The 23,559-nt window shown below is 40.4% G+C and overlaps 1 protein-coding gene across 1 annotated transcript in view; it reads left to right on the top strand.

Moving 5' to 3' along the window:
• The window catches only part of DCTN6 (dynactin subunit 6), a 29,347-nt gene extending 28,592 nt beyond the window's left edge, over window positions 1-755 (top strand). Inside the window, exon 7 of the mRNA XM_007532133.3 lies at window positions 284-755. Coding sequence (XP_007532195.1) covers window positions 284-382 — 99 coding nt within the window. The 3' untranslated portion in view covers window positions 383-755. The remainder of the gene's footprint in view (window positions 1-283) is intronic.
• Window positions 756-23,559: the final 22,804 nt, after the last annotated feature.

The raw sequence follows: 23,559 nt of genomic DNA, 5'->3' as shown, positions 1-23,559 counted from the left end.
AAGAATAAATCAGTGAAAGTTAACTGTAATTGCACAATCTAATGGTACTCCTTCTTTTATATTTATTTTACCTCTTGTTGCCATTACTGTTTTTATTGTTGTTGTAGTTATTATCATTGTTGTTGATACTGTCGTTGTTAACTAGGACAGAGAGAAATGGAGAAGGGAAGACAGAGTGGGGGAGAGAAAGACATCTGCAGACCTGTAATAGTACTTTTTTTTTTTTTCTAACTCTGGTTTTTGCTAGCTAGTTCCTAATTGTCTTTTTTTTTTTTTTTTTTAGCCCCAGACACTACAGCTGGATTTCCTAATGAAAATCTTGCCAAACTACCACCATCTAAAGAAGACTATGAAAGGGAGCTCAACTCCAGTTAAGAACTAAGGACAGCATATGAAAAGATAACATTTTGCCTTTGATCACTGTCTTTTGGAAAGGCCACAGTGTTTATGCACGCCTAGCAGTTTACAGAATAATACATGTTGGCTTTATTTTGTAAAATTGAGTTAGAGAGGAACATAATGGGTTTTCATCATAACAGCCCTCTATAATTTATATAAAATGTATTATTGTCGTATATCTTTGCTCTTTTCTGACAGTTTATAGATTTAATTTATTATTATTTTGTTGTAAAATGTTGGCCACAAATTGTAGTTACATGGGTAACTATGATAAGGATAGCCTATGATAAGAAAGGACCTATTGTTATGTACTTATTCCAACATGTACTAAACTAAATAAAATATTGATGACAGGGTTTTCAGAGCATACTTTAATCAGCTTTTCTACTTGCATTAACTTTAAATTTAAAAAGCTATTTTAACCAAATAGCTCTTAATTTTCATTATGTAGTAGCTATGCTAAGGCTAACATGTTTACTTTTTCATTTTATGGATTTCTAACTGTTTAAAACTGATGACTTAATTTAGTCTTCATTTTGTCTCCTATAATTTGTTTTTCTTTTTAGCAAAACAAAAATATCAGGGAAAGATGTGTGATGAAAATAACAATTGAATAATAGATTTCTGAAGATAATAAAACTAACAGAAATTTTGATGTATTTAGTAAAGTATTTTTGGTATATTTCTAATCACTCTTGGCCTTATTATAATTGTACTGATCTAATTATATAATGGGCAGAACATTGAGAATTTTATTATAACTCCAACAAGTTATTTCAATAATTCAGGTGTATATATTTGTGGAGCTACTCTTCAATATTTGAGTCATTTAATGTTGACTTCTACTAAGACATTAAATATTTTTTTAAATTCTCCCCTATTTTGTGCTGTCAGGAAACCAAACCAGGGCCTTACATATATATTTCACTGCTAAGCCACTGAAGCCCAACTTTTCTGTTGTATACTTTTAGAGGGAGAGAGAGACACGGAGAGAAGGAGACACACCAAAGTACTACACCCTCCATGGGATTCCTTTTCTCTCTGCCCTTGACTTTCTCATGTCCTCAAGACTAAATCCAGGCTGTCACACATAGAAGCCAGACACTTTACTCATTGAGTCAGTTCTCTGGCCCCTTGAAATTTAATTTTTAATTGTAGATAATACAAACTGTTTTTGAATTTCTGAAACTAGAAGATACAAATTAGCCTTTGTTCCAAACTTGAATAACTTGATTTGGTATGAGTACTCATGACTTACGGTATTACATAAAATGGACTGAGAAAGGAGACCATCACATAAATGCTCCTTTTTTTTTTTTAACTTCTATTTATTCATTTTTTTCAGTCCCTGGTGATCAACTCGGGACTTTGCTCATTTTTGGAAATTTGTTAGGTAAAGGGTCAGAAATTACAAAACTGCCTTAGAAATGTTATACCAGTTCAAAAAAGCGTTATCTCTGGGAAAACTCTGCTGTGTTGCTGAATAGCTTCTGGTCCAAACTATACAGGTCATGCATGAAAGCTGTGGTGAGATCTCTTCTCTCCAATGAACTTGGTAATTAGACATCCCCAGAGAGCTAAGCTGACTAAACCAACATGTGGGAAACATCCTCGTGTTTCCTGGGTGCCGTACCGTTTTTTTGTTTTGTTTTTTGCTTCCAGGGTTATTCCAGGGGCTTAGTGCCTTCACTATGAATCCACTGCTCCTGGAATCCACTGCTCCTGGAGGCCACTTTTTCCCCATGTTATTGCCCTTGTTGTTGTTATTATTGCCGTTGTTGTTGTTGGATATGACAGAGAGAAATTGAGAGAGATGAGACAGAGAGGGGGAGAGAAAGACACCTACAGACCTATTTCACCATGGCCCCCCTGAAGGTGGGGAGCCAAGGGCTCGAGCTGGGATCCTTACACTGGGGTCCTTTGGGCACACTATGGTTTTTAAGTGTTGTTAGCTCACTTGAGGAAAGAAAATGTGAAAAGAAATAGTCAATTTTACCAAAACGGTTTGGAGGAAGCAAACATCACTGTGTATCTAGTGCTACCAGAAAGGGTGGCACTGAATTCAAGAGACATGAGCAATCCAGTGGCCCGGAAGTGTTTTTTGTTTCAAATAGGATTCACTTGTTATAGCTTGGGAAGAGCGTGCCTGGAGAAATGCCACTTCTTTTGGCCCTAATTCCAGGCTTACCCTACCTACTTTCTGACTCCTACTGTGAATTTTACAGTCATTTAGGAAAAGGAGGAACTCTGTACAAGCACACTGAATTCCATTCTGCAAGTGGTAAATATAGAGAAACTTTTTGTGTTTCAGTCTCATGTGAATTTAGTTTCTGTAGTTCTCTCCCCATGTCTGGGCATGTAATCCAGGAGAGGGAAACCTTTTTTCTATCAGTGACCATTTGGATATGTATAACATCATTCACCAATCATACAAAAGTATCAACTTAAAAATTAGCACTTCATGGTGGTATGAAAAAAAAAAGGTTAGATTTATTAAATTTTGAGTCCCACCTGCAGCTGCCTTGTCAGGGCCTGACCAAATGATTTTGACCCACAGGCTGAACATTTCCCATCCCTGATTTAGTCTATGAATTATTGATTATTCTGATAAAAATGGTTCCTGAAATTTTAGGATAGAGAACCAAAGTCCAGAGAGTTTATTGCAAACTTTACTTGTTGGGTTTCTCCATAGCCAGCCTTCTCCTAGTATAGTCTTCCTCACCAAGAGATTGCACTCAAACTTCATCACAGATATTCTGGACAAGTATAGTAAATTATAGGATAAACCTTGACATGCTTATAATATAAAAGGCAGCAAGTGAACAGTAATAAAAAAGAAACCCATTTTCATACCACTTCTTTTTTTTATTTTTTTAATTTATTTTTTTTAAAAAAGAGACATTAACAAAACCGTAGGATAAGAGGGGTACAACTCCACACAATTCCCACCGCCAGATCTCCATATCCCATCCTAATAAAGTTTCTCTCAAGCAGCTAAAGCTACAACTAGGTATCTGAAACCTTGACTGTGTTTGGAGGATCCACATCCAGGAGGACTGGCCCACATTCCTATTAGCAAGAAACTTCAGTTCTGTGTTTCTTGGGCCCCTCCATTGGGGCTGCTAAGCACCTTCACGACTTAACTAGTTTCCTCACCTTCTTTCAGGTCTGACAAGGAAAGTCCAAGTCTCTGAAGTTGAGCGCCGTTACTCAGTTATTCTGTATTCAAGGGGAAGGAAACATCACCTTTTGAAGGGAGGAGCTTCCAAGTATTCATGTTCACATTTAAAAAACCACTAATAAAGATTCATTCATCCATATGTGGGTTCCTCCCTAGGGCACTGTCAGGGTTTCTTAGGAGATCTTCACACTGGTTTTAAGAAGTAGTGCTGCTTATCAGTGGGCATTGCACAAGACATCAAACATCTTCATCTCGGAACCTTCTTTAAACTCTCTCTTCTTAGAAATTTACTTCACTCTAAATATATTAAGTTTGATCAAGCTTCATTTGAACTTATCTGGACTTAGGAATTAACCGAAACCCAGAAGGATAAGAATATTGAATGTGGGGAGTCGGGCGGTAGGTAGCACAGCAGGTTAAGCGTAGGTGGCGCAAAGCACAAGGGCCAGTATAAGGATCCCAGTTCGAGCTCCCAGCTCCTCACCTGCAGGAGAGTGGCTTCACAGGCGGTGAAGTAGGTCTGCAGGTGTCTATCATTCTCTTTTCCTCTGTCTTCCCCCTCCTCTCTCCATTTCTCTCTGTCCTACCCAACAACAACGACAATAATAATAACTACAACAATAAAACAAGGGCAACAAAAGGCAATAAATAAAAAGAAAGAATATTGAATGTGATAATGTTGAAATTAATATGAGAACTATCCTTAACCCTAAAATAAATGCATTGTGAATTAACTGACATGTAGAAAATGCATTTATTAATCAGACCTTACTACATCACACTGTTAATAGTTTGTGTAGACACACCCATTAATTAAACATAACCTTACTTCTCTCTGTAATTTTTTTTTGCCTTATTTTATTTTCCTTATATTTGATAGAACAAAGAGAAACTGAGAGGAGAGGGGGAAGTTAGGACCTACAGTCCTGCTTCATCACTCATGAAACATCCCTGTGCAAATAGGCTTGAAGCTGGGTCCTTGTGCATAGCAATGTGTGTGCTCAGTCAGGTGTGTCACTGCTGGATCCCCCCTTATCTTTTTCAGATAGGTAATATTATCACTATTTACATATGTGGAAATTGACACACTATCTACAGTTACTCAGCTAGTAAGTGACACCTTTTGTTCCAGAATTTATGATCTTAACTATACATTCTATGCTGTCATTTTGGGAGAATTGTTAAACCTCTTAAGACAGAGATCCACCCTTGATTTGAATCAGCAGGTCTGAGAAGTGAGGAAAGTGTTAGGGTAGGGTTAGGCACAGTACCCAGTGGGTGAGGTGTTCTAACACATTACTTTGGTGAGATATGAAATTGTACCCCTGAGGCAACTGTCATGTAAAACATTTCTCCAATAGAAAGTAAAAGGAAGGGGTTGAGGGGTGGCACACCTGACTGAGTGCACACATTACAGTGTTAAGCCCCCAGTACCCAGCTGCAGGGGGGGAACTTCACAAGTAGTAAAGTGGCACTATAGGTCAGCCGTCTCTCTGCTCTTCTCTCTTGATTTCCCTATCCAAAAAAAAAAAAGGAAGGAAGAGATAGAGACATATTTTTTTAAAGAATTTATTTATTCATGAGAAAGATAGGCAGAGTGACAAAGAACCAGACATGTGCGTTTCAGGGATTGAACTCGGGACCTCATGGTTTCAGAATCCAGTGCTTCATCCACTGCACCACCTCCCGGACCACGAAAGTTTTTTTTTTTTTTATTTGTGATAAATAATAGATTACAAGATTGTTAAGATCACAGAGTATAGTTCCACATACTGCACCCACCACCACAGTTCTGTGTCCCTACCCTCCTACCTCCCAAAGATAACCACCATAGATCCCACAAATCTTGGAAATAGTTTGATTGCTTCTGGTTTTTTTTCTTTTTTCAAGCTTATGTGTATTAGAGCTCTAGATTCCACATAGGAATGAAACCCTTTGGTAGCTGTCTTTCATCTCTTATTTCACTAAGCATAATCACCTCCAGTTAGTTCCATCCACTTCATCCCAAAAGACACACTATCTAATCTTTTTTGATTACAGAGTAATATTTCATGGAATATATATTCCATAACTTCTTTAGCCAGTCATCTATTGATGGGCATTTAGGCTGCTTCCACTTTTTGACTATTGTGAATAATACAGCTATGAACATAAGGGTGCATATGTCCCTTTGAATTAGTGTTTCGGTGTCTTTTGGATAAATGCCTAAGAATAGTTATCACTAGATCATAAAATAATGTCATTTTTTATATTTATTTCCCCTTTTGTTGCCCTTGCTGTTTTTTATTGTTGTAGTTATTATTGCTGTTGTTACAGATGTCGTAGTTGGATAGGACAGAGAGAAATGGAGAAAGGAGGGGAAGACAGAGAGAGGGAGAGAAAGATAGACACCTGAAGACCTGTTTTACCATCTGTGAAGCAACTCCCCTGCAGGTGGGAAGCCAGGGGCTTGAACCAGGATCCTTAAACTGGTCCTTGCACTTGGCACCACGTGTGCTTCACCCACTGCGCTACCACCCGACTCCCAATAATGTCATTTTTATTTGTTTAGGGACTCTCCATACAGTCTTCCAAAGGGGCTGTACCAGTTTACATTCCTACCAGCAGTGTAACAGGTCCTTTTTCCTCCACAACCTCCCCAATGCCTGTCTTTTCCTCATTTGTTGATGGAAGCCATTCTCTCAGGTTGAGATTGTATCTCAGTATAGAGTGCAGAGAAACTTCTTACTTCAGTGGACTTATACTAGTCAAGAAAATCACTGTGGATTTGCCTTGATTAAAGTCTTCACTTCTCTAAATTCTTAATCTATTAAAAGAAGAAGAAGGAGAAGGAGAAGGAGAAGGAGAAGAAGAAAGAAGAAGAAAGTGAAATAGTTGTTTGGCCTTGCACCTGAATTTAATAAGAATTACCCAAATAGAGACCCTTATATTATGGCTGCAGATCACTCTATATCTTCCCTTTAAAAAAAAAACAAAAAAAAACTTTATTTTGATGGGAGAGGTATAGAGAAAAAGACAATAAGAGTGCTGCTCAGGTCTGGCTCATTGTGGTGCTGGGGACTGAACCTTCGATCTCAGAGCCTCAAGCTCAATGAAAAGTCTTTTGCATAACTGTTAGGCCATCTCCCAAGCCCACCCATTCTAATACTTTCAACTGAATCTGTTTATCATTACTTATTATTTACTACTATGACAGTGTTCCTGTTGTGGTCATTTTCACTTCTAAAAGCAATATAATTTTATTTTAGACAATTTAGTAGATGGAGAAGAAACAGTTACCCACAGGTACTACCATTTTTATTATTTTGTTGACTCATTCTTAGAGTGCAGTCCATCCACTAATAAAGGTAGCTGGTCTTTCTGTTGAGTTATTTGTTTCCCAATTTGTTATTTATTTTTGCTTCCAGGGTTATTGCTGGGGCTTGGTGCCTGCATTACGAATCCACTGCTCCTAGAGGCTGTTTTCTCCCTTTTGCTGCCCTTGTTGTTTATCGTTGTTGTTATTGTTGTTGTTTGATAGGACAGAGAGAGGAGAGGGGAGACAGGGAGAGAGAAAGATAAGACACCTGCAGACCTGCTTCACCGCTTGTGAAGCGACGCCCCTGCAGGTGGCGAGCCAGGGGCTCAAACCGGGATCCTTAAGCCGGTCCTTGTTCTTTAATTCATGTGCGCTTAACCTGCTGCACTACCGCCCACCTGTCCCCCCCCCCCCAGTTTGTTAATCAATTAAATTTTTGAGAGAAAGACTAATGCACCGTTCCACTCCAGCATATGCTATGTCTGGGATCAAACCTGGGACCTCAGGCATACATATCCTAAACTAAATTCCCAGCCCCTACCCTTTTTTTTTTTTAAGGCTTATTTATCTTAAGGTTCTGTACCCCCCCCCCCACTGTAGGTGTGCCATTTTATCACAAGAGGGCACCAACACACTGGATAGTTATCCCTCTATTGATAGAGTAAATGGAAAGTTTTATTATCCTTAGAAGGCTGACCTATGCTAAGGCTAATTTGACTTTAATATTTTATTAAGTACAAACCAGAAACAGTTCCTTCAGGCAGGAACAGTAATCCATGTAGATCCAGTGACACTGAATCCTTCCAAATAGAGATCCAGGCATTGTGTTCTCTCATCCTCTAGTACAGAAACATTGCTGGTTCTGCGTAGCAAAGAACTGTTTAGTCACATCTTTGATCACAATTCCACCCCCAAAGAGTTTCAGCACTAGCATCTTGTGAGTTGAAGTGTTAAATATCTGAATTTAGATTCTCCATTTGTTAGACCAGTGTGGCTTTTCCCTCCCCATGTTACTGGGGCAGGGGAGGGGGGATGTTTAGGGTTTGAAGTAGCTTTCTTGTAGTTCAGATAATAAGAAACAGTCTCTGCTCTTCAAGAAAAATAATGCTTGGTGATCAAGATCCAGTTTTCACAAGTTGAAAGTAGGTGAGTGCCTGGTGAGCTCATCACTTCTCTCCCTAATTGAGTTGGATGCATCCCAAATTTTAATCATTTGTTCCCCGGCTTGCTTATGCAAGATACTCTCCATAATTACATAATTTAATATATCAGTAGTACTCCCCAAATCAAACAAATATGAGTGTAAAGAGAGTTGTAACCTCTGTGAAAACAAGTTGAATACTTGGGGAAAGACCTGATAAAAACAGGTCTTTATCAGGTCTTTCTCAAGAAAAACAATATTCTGGAATTAGGTGTGGACAAAACTGTGAAAGCTTGAGAGGAAGAAAGTGGTGTTAAAATCCACAAGAGCTTTACCTCTGTTTGTTCTACAAGTGACTTGAGTCCTTTTCCAGAATGAAAGTGGACAGTACTGTTTATTCTATGTGCAGCCCCAGACATAACCGGACTTTTTTTTTTTTTTTTTTTTTTAAACCAGAGCCCTGCGCAGCTCTGGCTTATCATGGTGCAAGTGATTGAAACTGGGACTTTAGAGCCTCAGGTATGAGAGTCTCCTTGCATAACCATTATGCTTTCTTTTTATTTTATTTTTATTTGTATCTTTCCTTTTAATTTTTATTTATAAAAAGGAAACACTGATAAAAACCATAGAATAAGAGGGGTACAACGCCACACAATTCCCACCATCAGATCTCCATTTCCTATCCCCCCTCCCATAGCTTTCCTATTCTTTATCCCTCTGGGAGTATGGACCCAGGGTTATTATGGGGTGCAGAAGGTGGAAGGTCTGGCTTCTGTAATTGCTTCCCCACTGAACATGTGTGTTGACAGGTCGACCATTATGCTTTCTTTTTATTATTATGGTTATTAATTGATTGTAAAATTTTAAAATATCGACAAGACCACAGAGAAGAGTGATACAATTCCACCACCAGAGTTCCGTATCCCATCCCCTCCCTTGAAAGTTTTCCTATTCTTTATCCTCTGGGAGCATGGACCCAGGGACATTATGGGGTGCAGAAGGTGGTAGGTTTGGCTTCTGTAACTGCTTCTCTGCTGAACATGGATGTTGGCAGTTCGATCCATACTCCCAGCCTGGCATTCTCTTTTTTGTATTGAGCAGGACTTCCTATATTGCAAGTCTTTTTTTTTTTTTTTTTTCCCCTCCAGGGTTATTGCTGGGCTTGGTGCCTGCACCATGAAGAGACCGCTCCTGGAGGCCATTTTTCCCCCTTTTGTTGCCCTTGTTGTTGTAGCTTCGTTGTGGTTATTATTATTGCCATTGTTGATGTTGTTCGTTGTTGGATAGGACAGAGAGAAATGGAGAAAGGAGGGGAAGACAGAGAGGGGGAGAGAAAGATACACACCTTTAGACCTGCTTCACTGCCTGTGTAAGCGACTCCCTGCAGGTGGGGAGCCGGGTTCTCCAACCGGTATCCTTACTCCGGTCCTTGCGCTTTGCGCCACATGCGCTTAACCCAGTGCGCCACCGCCCGACCCCCATATTGCAAGTCTTGAATAAAGAAGTTATATTAGACCAAAGGCAAACATCCATTCCTTTTTTTCTTTCTTTTCAACAGATTCTCAAGTTTTTTTTTTTTTTCAACTACTCTTCCTCCAATCCACAGGTAAACCTAAGTCAATCTACTCCAACAAGTGTTTTGCCTTTCCCCTGGTCCATGGATGCTCATGTAACTCAAATTTACCTGCTACAATTAGGGAAGAACTTTTAGTTAGATGTGATGACCTTTATCCCACTGCCTATTTGTTGCTGGCCAGCACCTTAACACTATGAAAGCAGTGGGATTATAGGAGGAGATATATATATATATGTCTTAGTTTAACTAACCTACCTAACTCTGAGCCTCCCCAACTCTGGACTTGTGAGGTACATAAGACATTTGTTTACTTAAGTAAACGTCAGGTGGGTTTTCTGTTACTTGCAGAAATTTTATTATCATGATTATTATTTGCCTCCAGGGTTATCACTGGGGCTTGGTGCCTGCACTATGAATCCACTGCTCCTGGAAGCTACTTTTTCCCTTTTTTGTTACCCTTGTTCTTTATCATTGCTGTTGTTATTGTTATTATTGTTGTTGTTAGTATTATTGTTGTTATTGCTGTCAGGACAGAGAGAAATCGAGAGAGGAAGGGAAGACCGAGAGGAGGAGAGGCAGATAGACACCTGCAGACCTGCTTCACCACCCAAGAAGCGACTGCACCCCCCCCTTGCAGAAATTTCCTGTCCTGATACAACGTAATACAAATTCCAAGAAATTTTGCTAAATTTTCAGAAACCCTACTTTTCTGATAAAGTTGCACATATGTGTCTGGTGTTTGTATTAAGCAGTCTGTACTGCCAGCTACTGCATGGATGGCAAGTTGAAAAGGGGCAAGAGTTTATAGATAAAGAGGCCAGATAAGAGGCTTTGTTGATGAGAGATATCAATGATGCAAGAACAAGTGGATAAAGTATAGAAATACTTAGGAGGAAACACTGATAAAGTCAGGAATAGACTAACTATTGAGGATGGGGAGAGACAAGCTGCTTAGCATAACTAGGGGGTTTTGTATAGGGTTATGGATGGTAGTCTGTTCACTAAACTCTAAAGAGCACAAGGAGAGGACAAAAAATTTTTTTTCTTAGTGATTTAATATTGATTTATAAAATTGTAAGGGGTGTAATTATAAGAGGAGTGTAATTCCATACAGTTCCCACCACCAGAGTTCTGCATCCCATTGCCTCCATTGGAAACTTTCCTATTGTTTATCCCTCTGGGAGTATGGATCAAAATTCTTTTGGAGCTGCAAAAGGTGGGAGTTCTGAAGACAGGAAAAAAATTAATAACACAAAAATGGATCAAAATGACAGGAAATAGCTTAACTTTCTATTTCTGAGAACTTGCATGTCCAAGGGTCCTGGTTTGACCTTCAGCTCCACATGTACGGCAGTTGTGCTCTGACTTCTCTTTCTCTACCTCATATGAAATCATGTATATATGATATCTTCCAAATAGAATAAATATTTACGGGGGCTGAGCAGTGGCACAACTGGTTAAAAACACATATGCACAAGGACCCAGGTTCAAGCCCCAACTCCCCACCTACAGCGGGAACGCTTCACAAGTGGTGAAGCAGGTTCAGCAGGTGTTTTTCTCTCTTCCACTCTCTCCATCCTCTCTCAATTTCTCTCTGCACTACCCAATTAAATAAAAGAAGAAGAAAGGGAGAAAAATGGCTTCTAGGAGCAGTGGATTTGTAATGCTGGCACAAACCTCCCAGCAATAACCCTGGAGGCAAAAAAAAATTAATAAAATAAAAATAAATCAAGGATATGAACATAAAGTTAAAACTACAAAACTCTTATGAAAATGTATCAAAAGTATCAACAAATTATGAAATTATCACTACTGAAATAAAAAGACAAAACTGAACTGCCACTTGCTCTGGTAAGGGGAAATGGCACTGATCAGGCATGGTCTGCAGGAACAGTGTAGACTGCTGATCTCAAAAAAAGCCTTTGAGAAGTCTGGAATTTGTGGGTTGTTGGATTTTTTAAATATATAAATGGGCTGACATCATCTTGTTACTATGGGTGAGACATTGATTGGCTGTTGTTCAGAAGTCATTTTTATTGGCGTGAATTCACTCTTACTGGCTGACTTTCACAAGCAAGCATTACTCTGAATTGCTTTGTAAAAGCCTGTTCACTGGAACTTGCTGTCACTAATAGATTGTTAAAAACAACAACAGTTGTGGTAGTAACTTCTACAAGCTTTCCCTGTGTTCGTGGGGTCTTGGATTCCAAGTGAATTAAGAGTAGCGGGGACCCACAGAGAACTGGACTAGGAAGCCATAGACAGTTTCCTTTGCTTGAGTTCTCACTAGAATGGTCTCTTTCCATCCATCTCTCAGCAAATTGGCAATCCTGAAGCAGTGACCCAACAAGGGTGCTCTTACTCCCAAGTTTAAGTGTCCTCCATTCCCTGATCTACAGTAAAGACTAGTCTCAATATGGGAGCATCACAGTCCCCAAAGAAACTCAAGTGGTGTGGTGTGCTGTGATGTCTCTCCCTTCTCTATGTCTTTAACAGAAATGAAAAAGGGGGAAATCATTCTGGGAGCAACAAGAACATACCCTGTGAGGCCCTGACACCATAAGAAAGACAAGGAAAAAAATGAAAGGAAGGAAGGAAGGAAAGAAAGAAGGAAGGAGAGAAGGGAAGGGAGGAATGTATTTATATACTAATGATTTAACAGTGAGTTACAAAGCCATAAGATAATAAAGGTATAATCCCCATACTATTTCCACCATCTGAGTTCTGTGTCCCCATCCCCCTCCAAAGGAACCTGCAGTAGTTCTCCCAAGGTCACAGATATGGGTTGACTATGGTCCTACCTTCATATCCTTTCTAAGTCACACCTACTCCTTATTATTACTACTAAGTGGCCTTCTTTTTTCCTCTTCTCAAATAATCAAAATAGTGCCTGACTTTCTCTGTTTTCCAGATTCACTTCCCTTTCAGTAATGGTATAAAAACAAAGATTCCTAATGACAAACATTTCAGGTCCCAGTGGAATTGGGGTTCAGAGCCCTCTGGTCATGGTCATCTTCCTCTAACATTTCTCCCCTTTGGGAATATGGACACAATTTTTTTTTTTTTAGTGCAGAAGCAAGGAGTCCTAGCTTCTGTAATTGTTTTTTTTTTGCTGGACATGGACATTGGCCAGTCAATCCATACCCCTGGCCTGTCTCTATCTGGAGTAGGGCTCTGAAGAGGTGAGATCAGGATGGAATCACAGTAGCATCTGTAACTTGGTGGCAGAAAGGCAGTAAGGTATAAAGGCAAAATGTTTAATAAATTGGAACCAGAGAATAGGAATATAGTGAATGAGAATAGGGACTTTAGGGTAGAAAGAAGCTAGGATGTCTATTTTAGGTATATTCCTAGAAGCCCAGGACTTTCAAATACAAATCTGAAAATGGAAGTTTGTGGGTTAAAGGTTTCTTCGCTTTGGGCAGGCATGATAGCTGACTTGGATAGTTCTTGCTTTGTCATGTGCATGACACAGTTTCCAGCCTGACCACAACTGCACTGAAGGAAGCTTTGTTGCTATGATGTTTTTTGTTGTGTCTGTCTTTATATCTGGAAAACAAAACAAAAACAATCAACCTGGAGTGGTGAAGCTCTGGTGACAAAAAGTCTCTTCACTTTTCATTGAAAAACCTCTATTTGACCTTTGCCAGGATAAATGTAATTTTCATAACAGTACCTCAACCTAGCACTTACCATAGCTTGCTTCATTCATAGGTAAGAACGTCTAAAATTTAACCTCTGTCCATCAGAATTTTAACCAGAGAAATAAGCATTCATACTAATAAATGTAGAGTCACACTGTGGTTAAGAAATAGTAGGAAAAGCAGAAAATAATTTGACTAGCAGAGACCTTTATAGCATTGTTAAAGTTTCCCACTCCAAGCCATCACATTCTCACATTTAAAATCTTCAGAGTAATTGTAAAACTTTAAACTTGTATTTAAAAGTCTATTTGTTGAGCTGGGGAGACAGCATAATGGTTATATAAAAGACTTTTATGCCTGATGCTCCAAGGTCCTAGGTTCTATCTCCAGCACCACCTTATAGTGAGCTGGGCAGTATACTATAGTCTCTCTCTGTGTGCGCTTTCTCTCTGTATCTCTCTCATTAAAAGAAAATATTTTTAAAATGATAATTGCGATTAACTTTTTAAATCTATTTGTTTACACAAAGGACAGAATCCTAACAGGATTCTTTGTAATAGGAACATAGGTGTAATAGGGACATAAACTACGGCATCATTACAAAATTATTGCTTATTTCTTTAGCTAAGCCAACGTGTCTAGCTGACACATGCTCAGCCATGAAGAAAGGCTAGACAACAGCTGTCTGGGAATTGTAACTTGCCAGCAGTTTTTCTAATAAAGGGGGCATGCCCTACCCCCAACTGCTCTTCCTCAGGCCCTGACTGTCATCAATCAGCCCAACACCCCATCTCGCAGCCAGAGAGCAGCAGATTCTCAAGAAGTTTTCTCTTGTTTTGTTTTGTTTTTTCCTCTTGGAATGTTCCTTCCGTGAGATCAAAGTCATGCTCAGAAATATCTCTGTGTGGTATCTGTGCTGGTGTTTTTTCTCAGCACAAAGTAAGAAAGAGTAGTACTGGTGTCTGCACATTGCTCCCACCACCAACCCAAGTCTCTCTTCACCATCGTGCACTGGATACTCAACATAGCAGCACAGTTTATAATAACCCAAACATGGAAGCAACCCAGATGTTCAGTGACAGATGAGAGGTTAAGAAAGTTATGGCGGGAGTGGGGTGGTGGGTGGGCAGTGGTGCACCTGGTAAAGTACACTTAGTAAGTACCAAGCTCAAGGACCCACACAAGGAGCAGGGTTCCAGCCCCTGGCTCCCCACCTGCACAAGCAATGAAGCAGGTCTGCTAAACATATAAATACTAAACATAGCACAGTTTATAATAACCCAAACATGGAAGCAACCCAGATGTTCAGTGACAGATGAGAGGTTAAGAAAGTTATGGCGGGAGTGGGGTGGTGGGTGGGCAGTGGTGCACCCGGTAAAGTACACTTAGTAAGTACCAAGCTCAAGGACCCACGCAAGGAGCAGGGTTCCAGCCCCTGGCTCCCCACCTGCACAAGCAATGAAGCAGGTCTGCAGGTGTCTTTCTCTCTCCCTCTCCATCTCCCCCTCCTCTTCCAATTTCTCTCTGTCCTATTCAATAAAATGGGGAAAAATTGGCCAACAGGAGCAGTGGATTCATCGTGCAGGCGCCGAGCCCCATTGATAACCATGGAGGTAGATAAAAAGAGAAAAAAAGAGAAGAACGAGAAAGATATTTGTGGTATATATACACAGTGGAATACAACTCAACTGTGAGAAATGATAACATATTCTCCTTTTCCCTATCTGGGATGAACCTTGAAGGAATGCTGAGTTAAATCAGAGGAAGAGGAAATAATACCTGGTGCTATCACGGATAGGTGGTACTTAAGACACAAGGAGAGAAATGGAAAACACAATGTGAAGCCTGGACTAGGCTGGGCATATTGCAGTAAAGCAAAGGACTTTGGACTGGGGCGGGACTGGGTGGTGTTGGTGGTGGTGGTGGTGGGGAAGGCATTGGATATCCAGGCTCACTTAGCCTCTCAGCCTGGAGGTTTGAGCCCCCAATGTACAAGGTGGTGCTCTGCCTGCCAGCCATGAATTATGGGCCAGCAGCAAATGAAGCCAAGCCTACACTGAGGAAAGTCAGTACACGGGCAACATGGTTCCAGCCATGCCAACTCACTTGCACTATGTCCAGACATAGCTACTGGCCATGCACACCTGCCTTTCACACCACCTTGCCCAGTCAGGCTCCATAGTACTCAAGGTGCCTGTCTCCCCTACAGGTGTCACTGGCATTACTTGACCCTAAAGCAGCCTGGTTATAGTACTGCAGGTTTCCTGTCTCTGCTCTCGCTTTGTCCTCTTCAGACCTCATTTTCCATGGTCACCACCGCTGCTCCCTAAATGATGATGTCACTTGGGATCTGTCCTGAGCTATCTTTGGGTGATCTAATGCACAGTCCTAACTTCAAGTGCCTTCAGTGTGCTAATGATTTTTAGTCCTGAATGCTAATCTTACCAATCAACTCTCCTAATACCCAGCTCCATCTCTTCTTTAAAACTTATATATTTTCATATTTTATTTATTTATTTACTGTACAGAGACAGCCAGAAATCAAGAGGGGAGAGGGTGATAGAGAGAGAGGAAGACAGAGAGACACCTGAAGCCCTGCTTTACCACTCGAAAGGTTTTTCCCCTGCAGGTGGGGACTAAGGGATTGAACCAGAGTCCTTGCACATTATAACATGTGCAATCAACCAGATGTGCCACCACCCGGCCCCTCCAGCTCTATCTCTCTGCAAGAAAACTCCACCTCGATTTCCTTCTCTAGCATTTCTTTCAGTGTGTGTGTGTGTGTGTGTGTGTGTGTGTGTGTGTGTGTTATGTATGTTTGTTTACTTAGCTCCCAGAAGTACCTCATGGGTCTGGAATGAAAGTCCCTTTCTACACAGAAAGTGGTTGGCATTAAAAAGAATATGGGAGGATTCAGAGGCCAGGAGTTAGCTTGCCTGGTTGAAAAATACACTTTACCAGGTCCAAGGACCTAGGTTCAAGACCCCAGCCACTTCATAAGAACACCACACAAAGGGGAAGTTTTATGAGTAGTGAAGTAGTGCTGTGATGTCTCACCTCCTTCTTTCTCTCTCAAGCTACTGCCTTCTATCCAGAAACAAAACAAATCAAGCAGAAATAGTTTTCTGGGGATAGTGGAATCCTGCAGACATGAAGAAGCCTCAGTGAAGCCCTGGTAGCAAAAGAAAAAGGGAAAAGGTGATCCGGGAGGTGGCGCAGTAGATAAAGCATCAGACTCTCAAGCATGAGGTCCTGAGTTCAATCCCCAGCCGCACATGTACCAGAGTGATGTCTGGCTCTTTCTCTCTCCTCCTATGTTTCTCATTAATAAATAAATAAAATATTTAAATAAATAAAAAGAAAGAAAAATGGAAAAGAAAAATAGGAGGATTCCACATGGTCACAAAGGCCAAGTCTCCACCTTTCTTTTTGCCTTCTTCTTAGTCTTTACCACCGCACCATAAGTAGCCTGAGCAGTTAAATTTTATTTATTTATTTTTGTCAGAGCACTGCTCAGCTCTGTCTCATGGTGTTACAGGGGATTGAACCTGGGATTTTGGAGCCTCAGGCGTGAGAGTGTCTTTGCATAACCATTATGCTATCTACCTCCCCCTCCCATACACACACCCCTCAGTTCAATTTTACACCTTAAACTTCTTTCATTGTTTTTCCTTCCTCTCAATTCCACTACCACAGGTAGTCATCTTCAGATTTTTTTTCTTTCTCTCTCTCTCTTTCTCGGTCTCACTTTATTTATTTATATATTTATTTGATAGAGGGTGAGAGTCAGAGAAGGAGAGAGAGAGAACGAGAAGAGACATTTGCAGCACTTTGCTCCATTGCTCATGAAGACGCCCCCTGCAGGTGGGGATGGCTTCATCATCTTTATCCACTACTTGCTTCCAGATCGACCGTCATCATCTTCTAGTTCTAGTCTACCTAGTTATTTACTTAAAATTCAAAGTGCATCATGCCTACACCTATCAAAGACTTGCGGTAGCTCGTAGTAAAGGCCACCTCTAGGTCTGCTGCACCAGTGCTTTCACAGCAGCCTTCATTCAGAGGACTTTGCAGCTGCCTTTCAGGTCACTGCTCAAATACTCAGGCTTCAGTCACCTAACCTCTCCCCCATACCCTTGCAAACACACACACACACACACCAATCACATGTCACCATGTCCTTATTCACAATGTCTTCTCAGCTTAGAATGACTGTCCTTGTCTGCCTGTCAGACACCTACTTATCTTTCAAATCCTTTCGGACACAAGCACCCCAGCTTCCTGGATAGAGTTTACCATTGTCCCCTTTGCTCTATGGGTGGATAACTCCCTCCCCCAAATGCCAATTTTACTCCTTTGTGTACTGCAAAACAGGTGTTCAAAAAAAAAATGCTAGATTTTATTTGTTTTGTTTTTCTTTGCTTTCCATTTTGATTGCCACCAGTGTTGTGGTTCAAGCTTGGTGCCTGCAATACAAATCTGAAAAAAATGGCCATTTTTTTCCTTGTTTTCTCCTTCTATTTTTATTTGGTATGACAGAGACCAGTTAAGATGGGAGGAGGAGGAGGAGGAAGAGGAGAAGAGAGAGAGAGAGAGAGAGAGAGAGAGAGAGAGAGAGAGAATAGACATCTACAGACCTTCACTGCTCAAGAAGCTTCCCCCTTACAGGTGGGGAGCAGGGACTTGAACCCTGGTCCTTGTGCATGGGAACATGTACTCTGCTGGGTGTGCCACTATCCAGTCCCCTCCGTACCTGCTAGTTTTTATTTCACCAGAATTGAAAGGCTGGACAGTCACAGATTCATTTCCGAGCAGTCTCAGTTACATTTTTCATGACTTCCTTTTCCCACAACAAAGACTGTTTAAATAAAAATCTAATCTTATGAGTGTTTACTGAAATGACTCGTAGAAGCAGAGTAAGTTCTTATGAGGAAACTCTCATAGTAGAAGTTTGTTCTCCAGGTAACAGAAATCTCCCCTCAAATGGTCACAGGATTCTCATGGGACAACCTGGAGTGTGGCCAGGAAAGGCAGTAGAAGGAAGGAGGGAAAATGTGTTTCTTTAATTAAAAGACAAAAGGAAATATGTGGTATGACTTTTTAGAATGAGAACTTTTGTTCTCTTGTAACTTAACCCCTCCTCATGCATGTTTAAGTATACAGTTCACCTAGCCTAGTGGAAAGGTAGCTGAATTTAAATTAGAAATAGTCAGTGAGGCTGGATGATCAGATAAGGACACTTAATCAACAAGGCATGTTATCTCAACGTTTAATAAATGACAAATCTGGAAGTAGAAAAAGAAAACTTCCCTTAAAAAGAAGGAAATTCTTGGTGTATTGCAACAAAGTAAAAGACTCTGGGGTGGGGGATGGCAGAGGGGCTCAGGTCCTGTAAGACAGAGGAGGACCTAGTGAATTGTTATGTGGAAAACTGAGAAATGTTACACATGTACTAACCATTGTATTTTATTTTATTGTTGACAGTAAACCATTAATTCAACAATAAAGAATTTAAAAAATAAAAAGAAGGAAATTCTACAGGGCTGCCATTTGCAACAGCATGGGTAAAACTTAAGGGTACGATGCTAGGTGACATATAGATTGCTATGACTCATTTTTGCACAGAAAAAAAAAAGGAAAACTATGTCTTGACTTTTTTCATAATCCAATAGATCAGATGGAGAATAACAAGAGCTGCATAATTTCACTTATATGTGGAATCTAAAGCCTCTTAGAGCCAGAGTAGAATGGCAGTGGTCAGAGGCTGCAGAGTGGTAGAAGTAAGATATTGCTCAAATGTTATATATAAGTTTTCAGTTATGAGACAAACAAGATCTGGGAGTTTAATGCCCAGCATGGGGTTATAGTTAATAATGCTGTATTGTATAATTAACTCTGCTAAGGTTTTAAATCTTAGATGTTTTCCAAATACACACGAAATCATAAACATGAAGTGATGGATGTGCTAATTAAATCGACTACAGTAAATATTTCTTAGTGTACAAATATATTAAATTCTCACAGGGATATTTAATGCATACTATCAAGACCACATTATACAGTGTAAACATACAGTTTTAAAAATTGTACTGAAGGGCCCAGATGGTGGTACATCAAGTAAAGTGCACATGTTATCATGCTTAAGGACATGGGTTCAAGCCAGGGGATTCCACCTGCAAGTGCCTCTCTTTTTCTTCATCTCTGTTTGTATCTCTCTTTTTCTGTCTCTTACTCACTATCAAAACAGAAAGGAAAAGAAATGAATGGCCACTAGGAGCAGTGGAGTAATCAGGCAGGCACTGAACCCCAGTTATAACCCTAGTGGCAAAAAAAAAAAAAGCATTGAATTAACACTGGTTTTTAACACTGTAGAAGTTTCTGGTATACAGCACTGTAGTTTGACATCTTTTTTTTTAACTTTTACTTATTTTTTTAATTTTTTAACCAGAGCATTGTTCAGCTCTGGTTTATGGTGGTGTGGGGGATTGAACCTGGGATTTTGGAGCCTCAAGCATGAGAGTCTGTTTGTGTAACCATTATGCTACCTACCCTTCACCCAGTTTGACATCATTTAAAAAAATTTTTTTTTAATATTTATTTATTTTCCCTTTTGTTGCCCTTGTTGTTTTCCATTGTTGTTGTTATTGATGTTGTCGTTGTTGGATAGGACAGAGGGAAATGGAGAGAGGAGGGGAAGACAGAGATGGGGAGAGAAAGATAGACACCTGCAGACCTGCTTCACTGCTTGTGAAGTGACTCTCCTGCTGGTGGGGGGCCGGGGGATTGAACCGGGATCCTTACATTGGCCCTTGCATTTTGCGCCATCTGCGCTTAACCCATTGTACTACCGCCTGACTTCCCCAGTTTGACATCTTATATGTGACATCAACTACCAAAAGTCTAGTTTCCATCGTCACCAGGGTTGAGTCCCTTTACAGAATTCACCCACCCCACTCTTCTGATAACCACTGTTTTCTTATAATCTATGAGTTTTTAATTATTATTATGAATTTAATAAATATTAATAAGATTATAGAATAAGAGGTGCACACTTCCATATAATTCCCACCATTGAAAGATTCCTAATTTTTTATCCCTCTGGAAGTATGGACCAAAGATCTTTATGGGGTGCAGAACAATTTTTTCTGCTTTACCTGTTTGCTTTTAACTTTCCAGATGTTCACCTTTATATTTTCATCTCCACATATACTGCATATTACCAGCACCAAAAAAAACAACATAGAATTGAACCATCACCTCTTTTACCCACTCACACCCCCATCTCTTTCTTCCAATCTAAGCATTTATTTTATTTCTTTGTTGTTATTTCCTTTCTTTATATTCCACAACTGAATAAAAATATAATAAAACATGATGTGGTGTTTGTATTTCTCCATCTTACCCAAATAATACCATATATATATAAAATTTGCCTCCATGGTTATCGCTGGGGCTCGGTGCCTGCACTACAAATCCACTGCTCCTGGAGGCCATTTTTCCCTTATTGTTGCCCTTGTTGTTGCACTGGTTGTAGTTATTGTTGTCATAGCTGTTGTTGGATAGAGTAGAGAGAAATTGAGAGAGGAGGAGAAGACAGAGAAAGGGACAGAAAGATAAACACCTGCAGACCTGCTTCACCGCTTGCTAAGCGACCCCCCCCCTTGCAGGTGGGGAGCTGAGGGCTCTAACCAGGATCCTTACTCTGGCCCTTGCACTTTGTGCCATGTGTGCTTAACTTGCTGTGCTACCACCCAGCCCCCATACACAAAATTCATATAATAATCATACTTCAGTAAACTGAAATAAAAAAAACTGTCGATAAGAAAGATTATATTTTACCTCAACCTTCCCCCTGAGTTAGGGGTCTATCTGGCCACCTTTCTTTTCTTTTTTTTTCCTGATTTTTTTTGGGGGGGAATTAATATTTTACATTCAACAGTAAGTACAATAGTTTGTACATGCGTAAAAAATCCCCAGCAGGTTAAACGCACGTGGCGCAAAGTACAAGAACCAGTGTAAGGATCCCGGTTTGAGGCCCCTGCTTCACAAGCGGTGAAGCAGGTCTGCAGGTGTCTTTTTCTCCCCCTCTCTGTCTTCCTCTCCTCTCTCCATTTCTCTCTGTCCTATCCAACAACAACATCAAAACAACAACAACAAAACAAGGGCAACAAAAGAGAATAAATAAATATTAATAAATAAATAAATATATATTTAAAAAGAATAGGGAAGCTATCAGGGTAGGAGATGGGATATGGAATTCTGGTGGTGGGAATTGTTTGGAGTTGTACTCCTCTTATCCTATGGCTTTTGTCAGTGTTTGCTTTTTATAAATAAACATTTTTTTAAAAAGAAAGATTATATATATATATGTATATATATATATTTCTTTTTTTTCTGAGCCTGACATCTGATATGCAGGTGGACCCAAATTATTGTCTGGGGAGATGATGTCATGGCTGCAAAAAGGATCAGAAAGCTGGATCAGGGAAGAAAGTAGTTCCCAGACATAGGAAAGGTGTATAAATATTGTTGACTGTAAACCCCATTTGATGTGCTAGTATAGTCATGGACCCTTTGGAATATAACTAAAATAGGCCTACTAAACTATCTACAAAATGGAATGCCCCAACTCTTCATCTGAACTATTCCAGTCTTTAGGTTCATGATTAGTCAACAATTTGTTTGGTTTTGTATGTTAACTCTTTTTTCAGCCACCAGGTTCCACATGCTAACATGATGCCAACTGGACTTCCCTGGGCAGAGGATCCCACCAATGTGTCCTGGAGCCCTACTTCCCCAGAGCCCCACCCCACTAGGGAAAGAGAGAGGCAGGCTGGGAGTATGGATTTACCTGCTAAAGCCCATGTTCAGCAAGGAAGCAATTACAGAAGCCAGACCTTCCATCTTCTGCACCCCATAATGACCCTGGGTCCATATTCCCAGAAGGATAAAGAATAGGAAAGTTATCAGGGGAGGGGATGGGATACTGAGTTCTGTGGTGGGAATTGTGTGGAGTTTTACCCCTCTTATCCTATGGTTTTTTTCAGTGTTTTCTTTTTATAAATAAAAATTTTAAAAAATTTCCTGAAGTAAAAAAGAAAGAAAAAAAGATGATATTTAGAAAAAGAAAAAAAAATGGCATTCTGGTTCCTGTCCTGAGTAGTATTCCTCTTACTACTCCAGCCTAAGTATTATCTATCCAGAGGATTAGTACTAATTGCAGCTATTTCAACCCTGGTGAACTCGAGCCAACCCAACCCTCAGGCCATCTTGTCCTCCCCCTGCCTGTCTCCACTTCTTAGCCCAGTCTTCTCTGGTTTGTTTATACTCTGAGCTACTAGTGGCTCCTTTACATAAGCCACTTTGAGTTGGGTTTCAGTGACTTGAAAGCAAAGAACACCAATTAATGCATAGAGAGCTGAGTAGTAAGTACTAGGAACAGACGCCAGAACACACACAGAGAGACCAGGCTAATTGTGGGAGCACTGCCTGGCCAGCATGCACACAGGACCCAGCACACAGTTGGTACTCAGGAGTGGCAGAGAGGCTGGAAATGAGCATCTGCTTCCGAGTGAGTATAGAGGTGCCCTTGAGCTGGAGCTGATCTGGGTATCAGTCTCACACCCAAGGCTAGACTATACCCCATTATCTCAGTGGTTTCAAGCTGTGTCTGCTTTAGGCAGCCACAAGGCTGGGAAAGGACACACTGAGCTCCTGCTTCCTACACCACACACATTTACAATGAACTCCTCTGTGATCTCAGTGGGTCTGGGTCCCTTGTAACCAGAAAGGCCTTCTCACATGTTTTATGTCCTACCAACCCCTGCAAGATGCAACCAAGGTCTTACAGACAAGTTCAGGGCTAAAAGATCAGGTACCTTGATTAAAGTCGTGATGTGAAACTATATCTATCTATATTAGTTTTTTTTTTATCTGGCTTTTTTTGTTTGCATGTTTTTGTTTTTGTACAGAGGCAGAAGTTGAAAGAGAAGGGGGAGGAAGGAGAAGTGGGGGAAAGGGAAGGAAGAGGGGAGGGGGAGAGAGACAAAGAGAAACTTATAGCCCTTCTTTTCCACTTGTGAAGCCTTCTGCCCTGCAGGTGGAGACCAGGAGGCTTGATCCCAAGTCCATGCACAGGATAACATGTGCTGTCTACAAGATGTGCCACCACCTGGCCCCTGAAATTATTTTCAAAAAGAACTACTTCTCCCATCCAAGAAAAACAAAGCAAGGTGAAGACTCAATGGACTATTTGTGTATTTATTTATTTTTATTTTTTCAGGAGATTCAGAGGTGAGAAAGCAAGGAGGTTAAGGGGAT

Source organism: Erinaceus europaeus, chromosome 2 (genome assembly GCF_950295315.1).
Source record: "Erinaceus europaeus chromosome 2, mEriEur2.1, whole genome shotgun sequence".
NCBI lineage: Eukaryota > Metazoa > Chordata > Mammalia > Eulipotyphla > Erinaceidae > Erinaceus > Erinaceus europaeus.
Note: the sequence above shows the minus strand (reverse complement) of the source record. Positions and strands in the feature narration are given on the sequence as shown.